General features: G+C 50.5%; 1 protein-coding gene across 2 annotated transcripts; it reads right to left on the bottom strand.

Moving 5' to 3' along the window:
- Positions 1 to 349: 349 nt before the first annotated feature.
- Positions 350 to 13,568, bottom strand: LOC120390135. 2 transcript variants are annotated; one of them, XM_039512470.1, is made up of 5 exons: positions 13,367 to 13,568; positions 9,420 to 9,773; positions 8,120 to 8,470; positions 7,572 to 7,762; positions 350 to 3,990 (listed from the first exon to the last, which is right to left on the bottom strand). In XM_039512470.1, exons 1-5 carry the CDS (start codon positions 13,422 to 13,424, stop codon positions 2,725 to 2,727), a joined length of 2,220 nt encoding a protein of 739 aa, XP_039368404.1. In that variant the 5' UTR covers positions 13,425 to 13,568; the 3' UTR covers positions 350 to 2,724. The 2 variants fall into 2 exon arrangements, with proteins under 2 accessions (XP_039368404.1, XP_039368403.1); XM_039512469.1 differs by having other exon boundaries at positions 7,479 to 7,762.
- Between the last annotated feature and the right edge of the window lie 1,287 nt (positions 13,569 to 14,855).

Consider the following 14,855-nt stretch of genomic DNA (forward strand, 5'->3'; position numbering starts at 1 on the left):
AAACCACTTCAAACCAGGGGGTTCTGTACCCCTAGTTCCAGCACCTATTATTTATTTTTTTTTTAAAAAAAACTGTTATAAACCCTGGACCAGTGGTTCCCAAATTCGTTCTGCTGCTTATGCAGGAAAAGCCCCTGGTGGGCTGGGCTAGTTTGTTTTACCTGCCGCGTCCGTAGGTTCGGCCGATCGTGGCTCCCACTGGCCGCGGTTCACTGCTCCAGGCCAATGGGAGCTGCTGGAAGCAGCGGCCAATATTTCCCTCGGCCCGCACCGCTTCCAGCAGCTCCCATTGCCCTGGAGCACTGAACCACGGCCACTGGGAGCTGCGATCAGCCGAAGCTGTGGATGCAGCAGGTAAACAAACTGGCCCGGCCCGCCAGGGGCTTTCCCTGCACAAGCAGCGGAATGAGTTTGGGAACCACTGCCCTAGACTACAAAAAAGGTTCCAAAACCTTTTTTAAAAGGCTACGTTATCTGACTGAAAATAGTTCTTAGACCAAAACTCCTGGGGAGTGTTTGAAACCCAAACATTGGAGCACCAGGACATTGAAAGTGAAATTAATTAGAAGTAGTAGAACTGATTTTTTTCATTGCATACACTTAGATAAATGCAGGAAGTAAAGCACATAAGTGGTTACCAACCACAATAAATTTTTACAGTTCTTTGATTTGTAGTGTCCTAAATCAGTGTTGTCATTACTATCCACCTAGTCAGTCGTGCTTTGTGGCAAAGTGGGTGAATAACAGAAATACATAAATAGATTGGGTCAGTTTGTGGCTACTTTTAAAGAGATTTTAGTCTATCTATGCTTAGAAATCTGTCCCCACGGTGAAGAAAGAAGCATGAGCTGCCACCACCACAAATATTGCTTAAATCACACTTAAAACTTACCCATTTTTTCCCCGATTCTCTAATTTTGCAGTGAATGGCAGTACCCCCGTGTGGCCGTTTATTCTGCCATTTAATCCCACGTGTCTGGGGGAGTCTTTCCCTTGCCAAATGCTAACAATGGGCTTTGGGTCAGGCCCATAGCTGTAACACAGAAACACCGATTCCTCTGTGAATGCCGGGATTTTACCAAATCTCCCCTGGGGTCGCACTTTTCTAGGACCTTTTTCCCAGATACATTTGAGGAGCTGCTGCCCTTTGACTGCTCCCCTCAAGCGGCCATTTTGCAGCTTTCTGCTGTATCTTCTTCTCTTCTAGCTAGTAAATATTCTGATCTCCTGTTGTATGTACTCTTTAATATTTCTGAGGGTGGCAGAGTCCCACAGACTTGGATATCACCAGTGAATTTCCTGGAGGTGATGTTTACCCTCACCAATCTTACAGCAACACGCTAGAAACCTCCTTCCAACTTAAATCCTCTGTATTGATCATAACTCTTTGTAGAAACCCTTCCGTGCACATAAACCCAAACCAGTCTGAACAATTTGTAAGATTTGGCTGCCAAAATGTGTTTGTTATAGATCCGTATGCTGCTAATATCCATTATTTAATTACACTCTAGATAGTGATTCTTTTTAAAGGTGTAGACCAATGTGTTAATAAAAAAAATGTTTAAATAGATTGAGCTACTTTGGGACTAATTTTTAAGTGACTGGACTATTGATGCAGTAGAAAGTAGCCCCAGGAATCATGGGTAAAGCTGACGCCCCCACCACATCTGAAATAGCACCCCTGAGTCCGGGTGGGGGAAGACGGGAGGAGAGGGGACTTGGGACAGAGGAGAACACCACAAGGGAGCAGAAATTTGCCCGCCCCTGGATCTGTCCCCCCCTGTGAAAACATGTCCCTATGGCTGCAGGGAAAGCAGCAGTAGCCCCCATAGCAGACCACACAGATGGCTCAGCTGCCAGGCCCAGATTTCTCTTGTCCTGTAGCGTTGCCGCTGAGCTGAGATGCCAGGATCTCTTAGGGTGACCAGACAGCAAGTGTAAAAAAATCAGGACGAGGGTGGGGAGTAATAGCCTATATAAGAAAAAGCCCCCCAAATCAGGACTGTCCCTATAAAATCAGGACATCTGGTTACCCTAGGACCTCTGCAGCCCAGCCCCCCGAAAACGCTCTGCCCAAGGCGGCACGGAGCCTGCTGCTGAGTGGCAAACAAGGAAGCGGAGCTGGAAGACTGAGAGAGGAAGTGAGGCATGTGGTTTGTTAGCCCACTAGCCTTGGAATCAGGAGATGCAGGGTGTGTTTCTGGCCTGCTTGGGGTCTCGCTCTGTGCCTCCATTTCCCCTCCACCTTTTGTCTGTTTGTAAACTCTTAGGGGCAGGGACTGTCTCTGGCTGTGTCTGGGCAGCACCTGGCACAACGGGGCCCTGATCCCAGCCTGGGTCTCTAGTAAGTGTGGCTGTAACATAAATAGATAACGGGAAAAGAAACAATATAAGAAAGAAAGAACCATGAGAAGGGAAGTAGAACAGGCCAGGTGCCTGGGCTGGGAATGCACAAAGGAACTCAGGCTCTGCGCCAGCCTCTTTCCCACACATCTACATTCAATTATTTCACTAGTCATCTGTTGATCCGGGTTTATGATCCTGATTCTTCCAATCTAAGCCCCTCTGGTGTGACAACCTCAGCCCAGTCCCAGTGTCAAGTGGAAGCTGGTGGAGTTACGCGCTGGAGGATTACACCAGGGGAGCTTCAAAAGGAAGGACCAGAACAGGGACAAGAACAGCAGAATAAGCACATGCTGCTCGTGAAGCGTGTGCCCTGAGCATTTAGAAGCTGGTCCTGGAAATCCTTCCTCGTTTGCGTTGTCTCTTTTGCTTCTTTGGCTTTTCCTGTTTTTGTGGACTTAGCTCTTGTAGGATTCTTTGGGCATCTTCAGCAGCAGCATTGAGGAAGGTTTTCAGCAGGACATACGTGGTAGCCAATGAAATTCCACCAGCCACCAAGAGTCCTACGCCTGCAGCTCCTCTAGATAGCATGAATCCTAGCACCCCTAAAGGCTTCAGAAATAAATCAAGTCCTATCAATATGCCGCACCCAAACGATGACAGGATCTGCAAGACCATGTTAATGCTAATTTCCTTGGCCAGCCGGGGCTTCATAACAGCCAGCAGGGGCTCCATAACGGCCTTCAGCTCTTTCTCTGGTTTACCAAACTGCCTCGCGAGACCCATGAAGGAGACATCATCCAGGCCAAAAACTTGGCAATAATATCTCATGCATATCATCAGGATGGTTACGTCAAGAATGGTGGAGACACCGGGTATGTGAATAACCGTGATAAGAGAGGACACAAGGGCTATTTTCCCGATCTGCTTCTGCAGGGCTTCCTTTTTCTTCTGCAAGGTTTGCAGAGAGGTGTTGGGCAGGGCCAGTATCAAAGCCCTTTTCTTGCTGCCCAGGAGTGCTTTCTCCATGTTCTCTCGCAGGAGAGGAAAATCGTACTTCTCTAATTCAAATGCGGAGAGGAGGAAAACCTCAGGATCGATCAACTTTCCCTCTTCTAGGCCTCTGATGTAGTGTTTACTGATGTCCTTCAATATTTTCTCCTCATCATAGGCGGTGGGCCGGCTACGTCTTTCAGCATCCAAATCTGCATCCACCTTGGCGCGCGCAAAGGAACACATCTTCCCTGCCTTCTGGATCTCCTGGGCCAACTCAGCATGCGTAGATGTGAATTCTTCTAAACCCATGATGATGAAGAAGTCGTAGCTGACAAATTTCACTGTCTGGAGACATGGCTGAAAATCTATTGGAAGTCTCCAGAAAGTCACGCTCGGGTGTTTGGGATGCTGATAAGCTGTTGGTTCCATCATCGTTTCTTCCTCCCTGACTGGGGCAGCACCTTCGTCTGCATCACATAGTCCCCGCATGGCATTGATGAAGGACGATTTCCCACAGCCTCGCTCTCCCATAATGGCGATATTTAACCTGGTGTATTCCAAAGCCCACCGCTGCATTATAGAAATCAATGTAGGTACTATTTGAACTCCATGAGCAGTCCTTGGTTCTCCCATGTCTTTGGCAGTCTGCCCCTGAAAACACAAAAACCCAGACCAAACATTGATCACATATTCTCAAAGGCAACATTTATAATGTAATAGGCTTACAGAAGAATCACAGAAGGCTGAAAGCGTATTTGCAACAAGCTGCAGTTCAATTGAACATATCGCTGGTGGGAAAGGACTGAGGACACCTTGTCATTCTTCTTTCCCCACCCCATAGATGTCACACTGTCAAAGGGGGGAGGGAGAGCTCAGTGGTTTGAGCACTGGCCTGCTAAACCCAGAGTTGTGAGTTAAATCCTTGAGGAGGCCACTTAGGGATCTGGGGCAAAAATTGGTCCTGCTAGTGAAGGCAGGGGGCTGGACTCAATGACCTTTCAAGGTCCCTTCCAGTTCTAGGAGATTGGTATATCTCCTATTATTTTAATTTTTTTTTTATTTTAATCCCTCACCAGGACCCATGAGAAGTGGCACCACTAGCAATTCATGGGTGGTGAGTTCTATGGACCCATGGTGCCTGGGCACCAGGAATATTCCTGCCCAGGGTCTGGCTCCAGCACTTATCTTTCCTCGGTCCCGCCTTCCACACCTGTCCCCACCCCGTGTTCCCCAGGCCATTTAAAACAGCCCAGGGCCTGCACTCACCAGCAGCAGCAGAGCAGGGCTGAGCAGCTTCCATCCTGCTCGCTCCACATGACTGCCGGCCCCTCCCTGCGGCCCCTGGACAGGGTGGGTCTGTGTCCCACCCCAAGTGCCCCTGCAGCTTGGGGGTAGCAGCGTGCGGAGACCCCCAGCCCACCCTGCCTAGGAGCCCCAGGTAAGTGCCACACCTCTCAACCCCACCCAGAGCCTGCACCCCCCTCTTTCAGCCCCCAAACTGCTACCCAGAGCCTGCATACCCGCCCTCCACACCCCTTCCCATCCCCAAGCTCTCTCCCAGAGCCTGCACCACCGCCCCCCCCAGCCCAGGGCCTGCACCCAAACTCAGTCCCAGATCCTGTACCCCTCATTCCCTCCTGTACCCCCAGCCCCTGGCCCAGCCTGGAGCCTGCAGACAGTACCCAAACTCTGTCCCAGAGCTTGCACTCCTCACCCCCTCCCACACCTCACCCCTTGCCCCAGCCCAGAGCCTACACCCAAACTCTGTTCCAGAGCCTGCACCCCCTCCCTCCACACCCCCTCTTGTCCCCAAACTCCTTCCCAGAGTCTGCACCCCTCACCCCTTCCTGCGCTTCTACCCCCTGCTGCAGCCCAGAGCCTGCACCCAGCACCCAAACTCCATCCCAGAGCCTGCACCCCAGACCCCATCCCCACCCAAACTCCCTCCCAGAGCCCAATCTCTCAACTGTCCTACACCCAAATCCCCTGCCCCAGCCCAGGGTCTGCAACCCAGACCCCCTCCCCCACCCCCACCCAAACTCTCTCCCAGGGCTTTAGGCAGGTGGGAGCGTGGAGTTTGGGGCGGGGGGACAGAGTTTGGAGCAGTGGGTTCTGGGCATCACCAAAATTTCTACAAACCTGCCGCCCCTGACTACCATAAAGGTGTATGTCCAGCCCCCTTTCTGCAAGGAAGGTGTGAGATGCATTTGCAGAGGATCCTTTCTGAGTGTGCATCCCAGACGCACAACTGGAATCTGAAAATCTCTGCCTGTTTTGGGGACCCAGGGCAGTTTTGGAGAAGACATACCAAAGTTACACCTTCACAACTTTCAAACAGGGGGAGCAATTGTCTTCATAATTGGCTTGATCTTTAGAGCACCACAAGATCTACCAAACAAGTTAGGTTTGATACTTCTGGCTTCAGTAAGTGTGAGTTAAGTATAAGCAGAAACTTTCTGAGTCAAGTGTCTGTGAGCTGGTTACACAGTTTGCAAAATCAGTTTACGGAGCAGTTTGCAAGTGCAGTAGGAAAATTTTGCCCCTCTTTGTGAGCTGGGGCACCTGTTGCTGAGAACTTTCAGGGCCAGGTCCTCAACTCTTGTTCTGGTTGGAAATCTGCCTGTAGCGGAGTGGTCACCCGCTCCAGCCCTGGAAGGGTTAAAGCCAGCCCTGGGAGAGGGCTGAGGCTGTGAAGAAAAGACCTGGGCCGATTGGGGAAGCAGCCACAGCTGGGCCATGCCCCAATCAGGGCCCAGTCTGGCCCTATAAAGGCTGGGAGCCAGGAACTCAACAGTCTCTCTCTGCATTCAGAGAGAGAAGGGCCTGGCTGCAGGGAGCTTAACCAAGTACCTGGAGTGGAGCAGTGCCAGGGAAAGGCCAAGGGAGCTGGGGAGCTCCGGCCTAGGAAAGCCCCAGGCTGCAGGCCTGGTGAGGCCTGTTAGGTACTGGGTTGCAGAGGCAGCAGGTCCGAACCCCTTTGCCTGTGCTGAGTGGCTGATACTGCAGCCTGCCCCAGTGAACGGGGGCTAGATGGAGACTGGGCAGTAGTCAAGACTGAGGTGAAGTGGGGATAGTGGGTGGGGGTTCCCCTGGGAGGGGGAGACCCAGGACTGAGGGGTTCTGCAAGGGAGGCAGAAACACAGTGAAGGGGCACCGGGTCCAGGGAGGGACACGGGGGCCAGAGTGAGGTAAGGTGGATCACCGGCCTGCAGGGGGCGCTCCGGAGGCTGACACGCTAATTCGCAAGGACAACTAGCAGGAGGCGCTGCCGGGTGAGTCCACAACCCTACACTGCCCTAAAAAGGTCACCGGCGGTTGGGAGTGAGCTGACTTCTGATACGAGGGTCATGTAAAGCTGGTCTAACCGGCTCTATGCCACTGACATCTGCATGGTGCTCTGGGAAGAGGTAAACTGGAGGTTAGAAGAGGTCAAGGATTCAAATGCATGGGACTCAAGCCGAACCTCAGCTGCTGGAGCTGTCCCTATGGGACTGCTGCAGATGGCATAATTTAGAATAGCCATTAGCTTGATTACATATGACAGTTAATCCAAAATAAGGGAGAATGTGAATTTAAAGCAGACTAGCTAGTCCGGATTAACTCCCTGCATGGATGCTTTGGAAGTTGATTAAGCTAGCTCCAAATAAAGCACTGTTTCTGAAGATTAAGAGTGTCCACACAGGGAGTTAATCAGGAACAGTTAGTCAGGGATAATGGCCTGTGTAGGCAAAGCTTTAATCCACTTTGGACAAAAGAAAAAGGCACTCATTCTGGAATAAGAACATCCCCTTATGGAGCTATTCTGGAATAGTTACTCTATTTAAATTAGAGTTACTTTAAATTCACACTTTATCTTATTCCGGATTAACTTTTGTGTGTAAATAAGCCCTTAAATAAAGCAAATGTGAATTCTCTGTGCCAAGAGGCTTTGCGATGTGACAAAAGAAAGAAAACACGAGAGTTTTCAAAACCGCAATCCTGATTTCTTTTCCCTTTCCACATTTGCCTGACAAAGGAATCATTTCAAACGGGCAGCACGGCCGTGTGAAATCCAAAGAGAAAGACCTAGTGATCCAGCCTTCTCCTCTCAAATCTAGTGATCTCAGACACACACATAAACGAAGAAGGGAAGCGAATACCGGGGAGGAATGTGCAGGTGGACTGTAGGTGGGATTGGCCATTCCTAGGTCTATGGAGGTTGACGGGGATGCCCGGAGAAGATGTTTGTTCACCTCTTTGTCTTTTTTATCATCGGACACAGTCTGTCGGGACTCACTTCGAGGTGACTTTTTGTTCAGCCGCAGTTTCCGCAGGGAAGGATAATACATTTGAAGGAGAGCAAATGCTAATATCCCCAGTAACCCGACCAGATCAATCCACCACAGACTGTGCAGGATGGATGGGCTTCGGACAAGCTCAGCATCTGGAAAACACAAAATAATCCCAACACGACGCAGCATGAGAGACGGGAAATTCCCCTGCGGCACGTGGGGAGGGAATTAGAAATGTCCCACAGACTCCAGCCCGGCGGCTCTCAGGTATTTCCGTAGCGTGGCTCACAGGTTCCTAGAGAGAGCGTGTGGTGGACACCCTCCCTTCCACAGACCCCACTCCCCTTCCCATTTGCCATCACCAAACCTCACCTCCCGCCTCGCTGGTTATCACATAGACCCCCTGCTCCCCTGCACACAGCTCCACTCCCCGCCGCATGGAGCAGTTCCTAGCAGCCCAACTGCCCAGACCCTTGGACTCATGCAGTGCCCTGGAAGAGGAGCCCTACCCTTCTCCACGGACACTCTCATCCTCACGGAAAACCTGCCCAGTTGGGGCTTGACGTGGCAGGTGTAGACCCCGTCATCCTCCAGCCGGACATTCCTGAGTCTCAGGGACGCGTTTCCCTCGCGGAATCTCTCCGGATACAGCTGGGTCCGGCCCCGGTAAGCCTCATCCTGTGTTTCCAGTGGGTCCAGCTCAGAGCAGTAGCTGTGAACCAGGAGATCTGGTCCCTCCTCTTCTTCCTTCTTCCAGGTGATGTTCAGTGGCTGGTGGTTTAACTCGGACTGGAAGGAGCAATTCAGGATGACGTCCTCCCCTGGCCGAACGTTGAGGGGCCTTTCCATTTCACTGTCACCTGAGAGGGAAACAAACATCCAAACAGGAGAGGGGGTTAGGGCCCAAGCCTGGGTCTCTAGAGTCCTGACTTAATTCCATGCTCGACCACAAAACCCCTGGGTGAACTTGGACAAGTCACTAAATCGCCCTGTGCCTCAGTTTCCCCATTTGTACAATGGCAGTAACAGCCCTGTCCTACCAAACAGGGGCCCTGTGAGGAGAAGTACATTAAACTCTGAGAAACGCCTGGATCCTATGGAAATGGAAGAGTGAGAAGTGCCTACAATCAAATCCTAATTTTCCCCCCAATTTTTTTTCACCCGTTTTTTCTGAAATGTAGAAGTTACGTACACAGAACACATCCGTGGGGGTTGGACTGAACTGGCTTATGGCCCCTTAGACTTTCCCTGGTGCCAGCCTTGTTCAGCTCCAGAATCTAAGATCTCATTCTAAGAAAATGTCACGCTCTAGCCATTCTGGTTGTGAAACTTATCCAAAAGAAGAGGTGGCATGATTACTGTGTATAAGCCCTTCACATGGAGAAAATACCAGGTACTAATGGGCTCACTAATCTAGCAGAGACAGTCCGACCATGAACCAATGGCTGCCGGTATCTGCCGAGAGCCTGAAACAATCTCTTTGGGATGCAGGAGCTGCACTGAGTGTTACCCATTTCTCTCCACCACAGAAAACCCGCATGGAAAATCATACGACTAGATGGCGCTTTAAGTCGCACTGGGTGTGAAAGTGCGGCTCTGCAGGGGGAGTTCTCCTTCCCTCGCCTGGGAGATGACAGGTAGAACAGAAAGCAGACAAGGTCAAGGCCAGAGAAGAGTGGCGTTTTTGGTGGATACACTGTGGCTTTGCAATGAGACGCCCATCTGCCCTGCTGGGTGATCACATGGTGCACCGGGCTGGGAGTGATTGTTGCGGATGCTACGACCGGGGCACAGGAAGAGGAACCGTACTTAGCACTATAAGTGAAATCTTCTGGGACCAGCTTCCCAGCTCACAGGTGACGTTGCAGAGGTAGGATCCCTCATCCTGGAGGCGAACGCCGCTGAGTCTCAGGGATGCGTTTCCCTGGGGGAATTCTTGTGCATATAGCTGTGTTCGGCCCCTGTAAGCCTCTTCCTGTCCCTCCAGCCAGTTCATCTTCAGATGGAATCTGTGAACCAGGAGACCCTGGCCCTGGGCTCCTTCCTTTGTCCAGGTGATGCTCAGTCGATGGAAGCTTATCTTAAATTTGGACGGGAAGATGCAGGTCAAGATGACGTCTTTCCCATACTGCGCTGTGATGGCTGTCTCCTCTCCAGAAACCCCTTAAAGGAAAGCAAAGATCAGTTTCAGAATCCGTCAGCCTCCAGCCTCTTTTCCCCTCCTTCTCGCCCTAAACAATGAGATAATAATTTATAATAATAATGCTGAGATCTTATACTTAGTGCTCTCTTTCCACTCTTGCTGTGACGCACACCCTCAACTCCTTCCTGTTGTCCTGGGATGGCAGCGGGCAGCTGCAACATCCCTGGTGAGGTTGGGAGCAGAAGTTCCATCTTGTGTGGCATAAACCAGGGGTGAGTTTCAAAAGATCCAGGCATCCCACCCCTTTCCACCTGAACGTGAGCGAACCTGCCTTGGCGCTCAACCAGGCCATACAAGGCCATGGAGAAATACCCCTTTGTGCAGGTAGTAGGTGTGTGGGTCCCATCAACAGCCCCCAGGACTATTTGAGAACCCAAAGCATTCAAAGCCATCAAGACGTGGTCTAGGTTTCCTTGGTCCAGCCTCAGCGCAGGGGGCTGGACTAGATGACCTCTTGAGATCCCTCCCAGCCGTACAATGCAATGATCCTGCAATTACCATAATTGTATCTGTCCTGGTTTTCAGGCGTTTAAATGTAGCCACCCTCCTCTAAAAGCACATTGATGCCTTATTTCCAGTCTGAATTTGTCTCACTTCAATTCCCAGTCATTGGATAGTGTTAGACCTTTCTCTGCGAGACTGATGAAACTGTGATCAAATATTTGTTCCCCATGTAGGTTCTTATAGACGTGAATTAAGTCACCCCTTCACCTTCTCTTTACTAAACTAAGATTGAGCTCCTTGTGTCTCTCACTCCAAGGCAGGTTTTCTAACCCTTTAATCATTCTCGTGGTTCTTCTCTGAGCCCTCTCCAATTTATCAACCTCCTTCTTGAGTTGTTAGTTACCAGAACTGGGCACAGGATTTCAGCAGCGGTCGCAGGGCCAAATCCAGAGGGAAAATAATCTCCCTGCTCCTGCTCGAGATTCCCCTGTTAATACAGCCCAGGATCACATTAGCTGTTTTGATCACACAGTCACATTGGGAGCTCACATTCAGCTGATTATCCACCATGACCCCCCAATCTTTTTCAGAGTCGCTACTCCCAGGAGAGAGCCCCCCCCCCCAGCCTGTAAGTTGGGCCAACATTTGAATACTAAGACGGGAGCAAAGATGTGTTAAACTGCTACCTTACTAGTCGGCCACCGTCCTAGTTTTACAGCTTTCTGAAGGCCAGATCTTGTATGTCCACCAAACCTCATCTTTTGGGGGGTGTAAAGCTAGTTAGAGGAATGCTTTTGTAACAATTTATTGGCTCTGCTAATAAATAAGCAGAGAAAAAAGAAATGAAAAGGTGGCATGTTCCAAACTGATTAAAGGATGTACTTTTTCAGGGAACAGTGAGCTTGTGGAACTCCCTGCCACATGATGTCACTGAGCCCAGGAGTCTGACAAGATCTAAACTGGGATTGGATGGTTAGCTGGATAACAGGGAAAGCCAGAGTTAGAGCAGTTAATGCTAACATACATTTTGGAAGTGAGACTGGTTTAAGCGTGAGGTTCAATCTCGAGTTATAAAAGTTTGGCATGAGACCTCATGATTCAGGCAGATCATCCACAGCTGTGGGTTTCTTGCACCTTCCTCTGAAACATCTGGTGTGAGTCTCTGTTAGTGACAGGGCGCTGGACTGGATGAGCCATGGGTTTGAGCCAGTCTGGCAAAATGCTCTGAGCTTAAACAGCAACCAGCACAATGGGGCTCTGGTCTGAGACATGGGGACCTTGGTGCTACCGTAATACACAGCAATAATAACATATTGCCCCTGGCACAGCGCGGTCTTGGGCCATGACTGGGGCTCCTGGATGCTACTGTAATACACCTAATAAATAGCAATATTAATGTACAGCACCTAGCACAATGAGTTCCTAGGCTGTGACTTGGGGTCCTAGGTGCTACCGTAATACAGCTAATAAATAATAATAATGCACAGCGCCTAGCACAGTTGGGTCCTGGGCTGTGACTGGGGTTCTAATAAGCAGCAACACAGTAACTCCTTGCTTAACATTGTAGTTATGTTCCTGAAAAATGCTACTTTAAGCGAAATGATATTAAGTGAATCTAATTTCCCCATGAGAATTAATGTAAATGAGGGGGTTAGGTTCCAGGGAAATGTTTTTCCCCAGACAAAAGACATTTTATTTTTTATATTTTTTATGCACACACACACACACACACACACACACACACCGAATTTTAAAAGCACAATTGAATACTGTACACAGCAATGATGATTGTGAAGCTTGGTTGAGGTGGTGGAGTCAGAGGGAGGGATATTTCCCAGGAAGCCTTGCTGCTAAATAATGAACTAGCACTTGGCTGAGCCCTCAAGGGTTAACACGTTGTTAATGTAGCCTCACACGCTACAAGGCAGCACAAATAGAGGCAGGAGACACAACAGATGCATGGCAGTGGCTGCAAACATTCCCTGCGGAAATTGACCGTGATGATGAACCCAGGCTATCCCACTGAAGCGCACCACTCCCTCCACTTACCAAAGTGATGGCGGGTGCATGTGTGTGTGAGACAGAGACACACATTGTGCGTGAGTGAGTGTGAGTAACAGAGACACACACTCTGTGAGTGAGAGACACACACTGTGTATGTGTGTGTGTTTGAGAGAGAGACAGAGACACACACTATGTGTGTGTGAGAGAAAGATGTACATTGCCTCTTTAAGTACACTAATGCCACTCTAAGTACATTGCCTTTTTAAGCAGATCAACAAATTGAGACAGCAGCTGCTGCCAGCAAACTCCCTCCCTCCTGAGCCCTGACGTGTCCCCGCCTGCTCTGTGGAGATGGGGTGAGCAGGGGGCAGCAGCAGGGAACAGGGGGACACCCTGACATTAGCCCCCCTCTTTCCCCGCCGCCCCGCACAGCAGGCAGGAGGCTCCCAGGAGCAGCTCCCAGGCAGAGGGCAGGAGCAGCACATGGCAGTGGGGGGTGGGACACCTGAACTGCCGGCAGTCGATAGCCTGCTGGGTGGCTGCTGCACAGGGACCCTGGGGGAGCTGATGGGGGGGCTGCCAGCCCACCCTGGCTCCAAGCCCCCACCACTAGCTCCAACAGCTGCTCTTCCTGCAAGCAGGGGACAAAGCAGGCGGCTGCCAAACAACTTAGAAGGGAGCATTGCACAACTTTAAACGAGCCTGTTCTCGAATTGATCAGCAACGTAACAACCGGGACACCGTTCAGTGCGGAGTTACTGTAATAACACACCAATGAGCCCAATGGGGCCTGGGGCCAGGACTGGGGTTCGTGTGTGTTACCGTGATTAGGGTGACCAGATGTCCCGATTTTATAGGGACAGTCCTGATTTTTGGGTCTTTTTCTTATATAGGTTCCTATTACCCCCCCACCCCCTGTCCTGATTTTTCACACTTGCTGTCTGGTCATCCTAACCATGATACACCTAATAAACAGCAATCAGAATGGGCAGCACCGAGCAAAGTGGGGGCTTGGGTTGTGACTGGGCTCCTGGGCACTGAAGTCGTTCTCGCCAGCGTCCTGACTAACAGATAAGATGCAGGCGAGCGGAGCTGGAATACTTACAGCAGAGCGTCCACAGCACAATCGAGTGAAGTGAGCAAACAAGACTGACTCTCGTCATGGTGAAGGCAGGACGGTCTCTGAAGGGCTGGCTCCTGCCCCAGGGGATCTGCTGAACATCAGGAATGGAGGCGCAGGGCGCGATTCCCCTCGGGCTCACCCCGGTAGCGCTCAGGCGTAACACCGGGCCGGTTCCGATCTCTCATCCCCTATGTCATTTACTAGCCAGGAAAGCAAAGGGGGTGAGAAGTATTTGGCAGGTGCTGTGGAAACGCCTTTAACAAATGCAGACCTGGTTTCTCACTGATGCTCACACCCTTTTCCCTGGGTGTAAATTACATTGAATGCAATTCCCTAGCAGGAATCCAGTTCTCTCTGATGTCCCGTGGGAAGCCGAAATGAAGCACCAGCCCCCTAGAGCAGCGGCTCTCACCCTCCCCAGATCACTGTCGTTCCCCTTGCAGGAGTCTGCTTTGCCTTGCTACCCCCCAGGTTCACCTCACTTCCAAACTTCTCGCTCACAAAATCAGACATAAAAGTACAAGTGTCACAGCCGCACTGTTCCTGACAAAGTGTTTCCTTTCTCGTTGTTACCGTGTAATTATAAAATACATCAATTGGGATGTAAATATTGTATAAGTTTATAGAGCAGATTAAACAAGTCATCGTCTGTATGAAATATTTGTTTGTACTGACTTCGCTCGTGCTTTTTATGTAGCCCAGTGGCTCTCAAACTTTTTTACTGGTCACATAACAAGCCTCTGAGTGCGACCTCCCTTATAAATTAAAAACGCTTTTTTAATATATTTAACACCATTATAAATGCTGGAGGCAAAGCAGGGTTGGGGTGGAAGTTGACAGCTCGCGACCCCACAGGTAATAACCTCGCGACCCCCTGAGGGGTCCCGACCCTTAGCTTGAGAACCCCTGATGTAGCATGTTGTAAACCTAGGCAAATATCTAGCTGAGTTGATGTACCCCTGCGAGACTCTCAGGGGATGTAGACCCCTGGTTGAGAACCACTTGGTCTAGCGAAAGGGGATCGTTTTCTATTACAAGTACAAAATGGGGGAGGGGTGTTTCTGTGCTGGGAACTGAGGGCTTGTGCCTCTCCCAGAGAACGCGCCTTCCCGATCAGACCGGAGAGCCTCCCCCGTGGCCACATGCTGCCCGGGGTCCTGCAAAGGGTGGCCTCACCCTGGCTAACTTGATGGCCTGTGTGGAGCGCTGATAGCAGAGCCCAGCTCTGTGCCATTATTCATCGGTATGTGGCGTTCAGGACACCTAAAATGGCTGTTAGTCAGGAACTGCTATAGTATCTTTCTGGCCTTCAAACAACCAGCCCCCGACAAAACAAGACCCAAAGCCAAGAAAGGCCACTTACCGGCTTCCCTCCCGGGAGCCCCAGGTGCCCCAACTATGCAAAGAGCTCACAGAATCATCTGTGTTCGGTTTCCCATCGCTCTCCTGGCCACGCCGAGCAGGGTGAATA

The sequence above is a fragment of the Mauremys reevesii genome, linkage group 24 (assembly GCF_016161935.1).
Source record: "Mauremys reevesii isolate NIE-2019 linkage group 24, ASM1616193v1, whole genome shotgun sequence".
NCBI classification, from domain to species: Eukaryota; Metazoa; Chordata; order Testudines; family Geoemydidae; genus Mauremys; species Mauremys reevesii.

Coding starts and splice junctions, on each gene's coding strand:
- LOC120390135 (XM_039512469.1), bottom strand. CDS start 13,424: ATGACGAGAGTCAGTCTTGTTTGCTCACTTCACTCGATTGTGCTGTGG. Junction 8,471..9,419: donor GATTTCACTTATAGTGCTAA/GTACGGTTCCTC, acceptor TTTCCCTCTCAG/GTGACAGTGAAATGGAAAGG. Junction 3,991..7,478: donor CACCTGCACATTCCTCCCCG/GTATTCGCTTCC, acceptor TTGTGTTTTCAG/GGGCAGACTGCCAAAGACAT.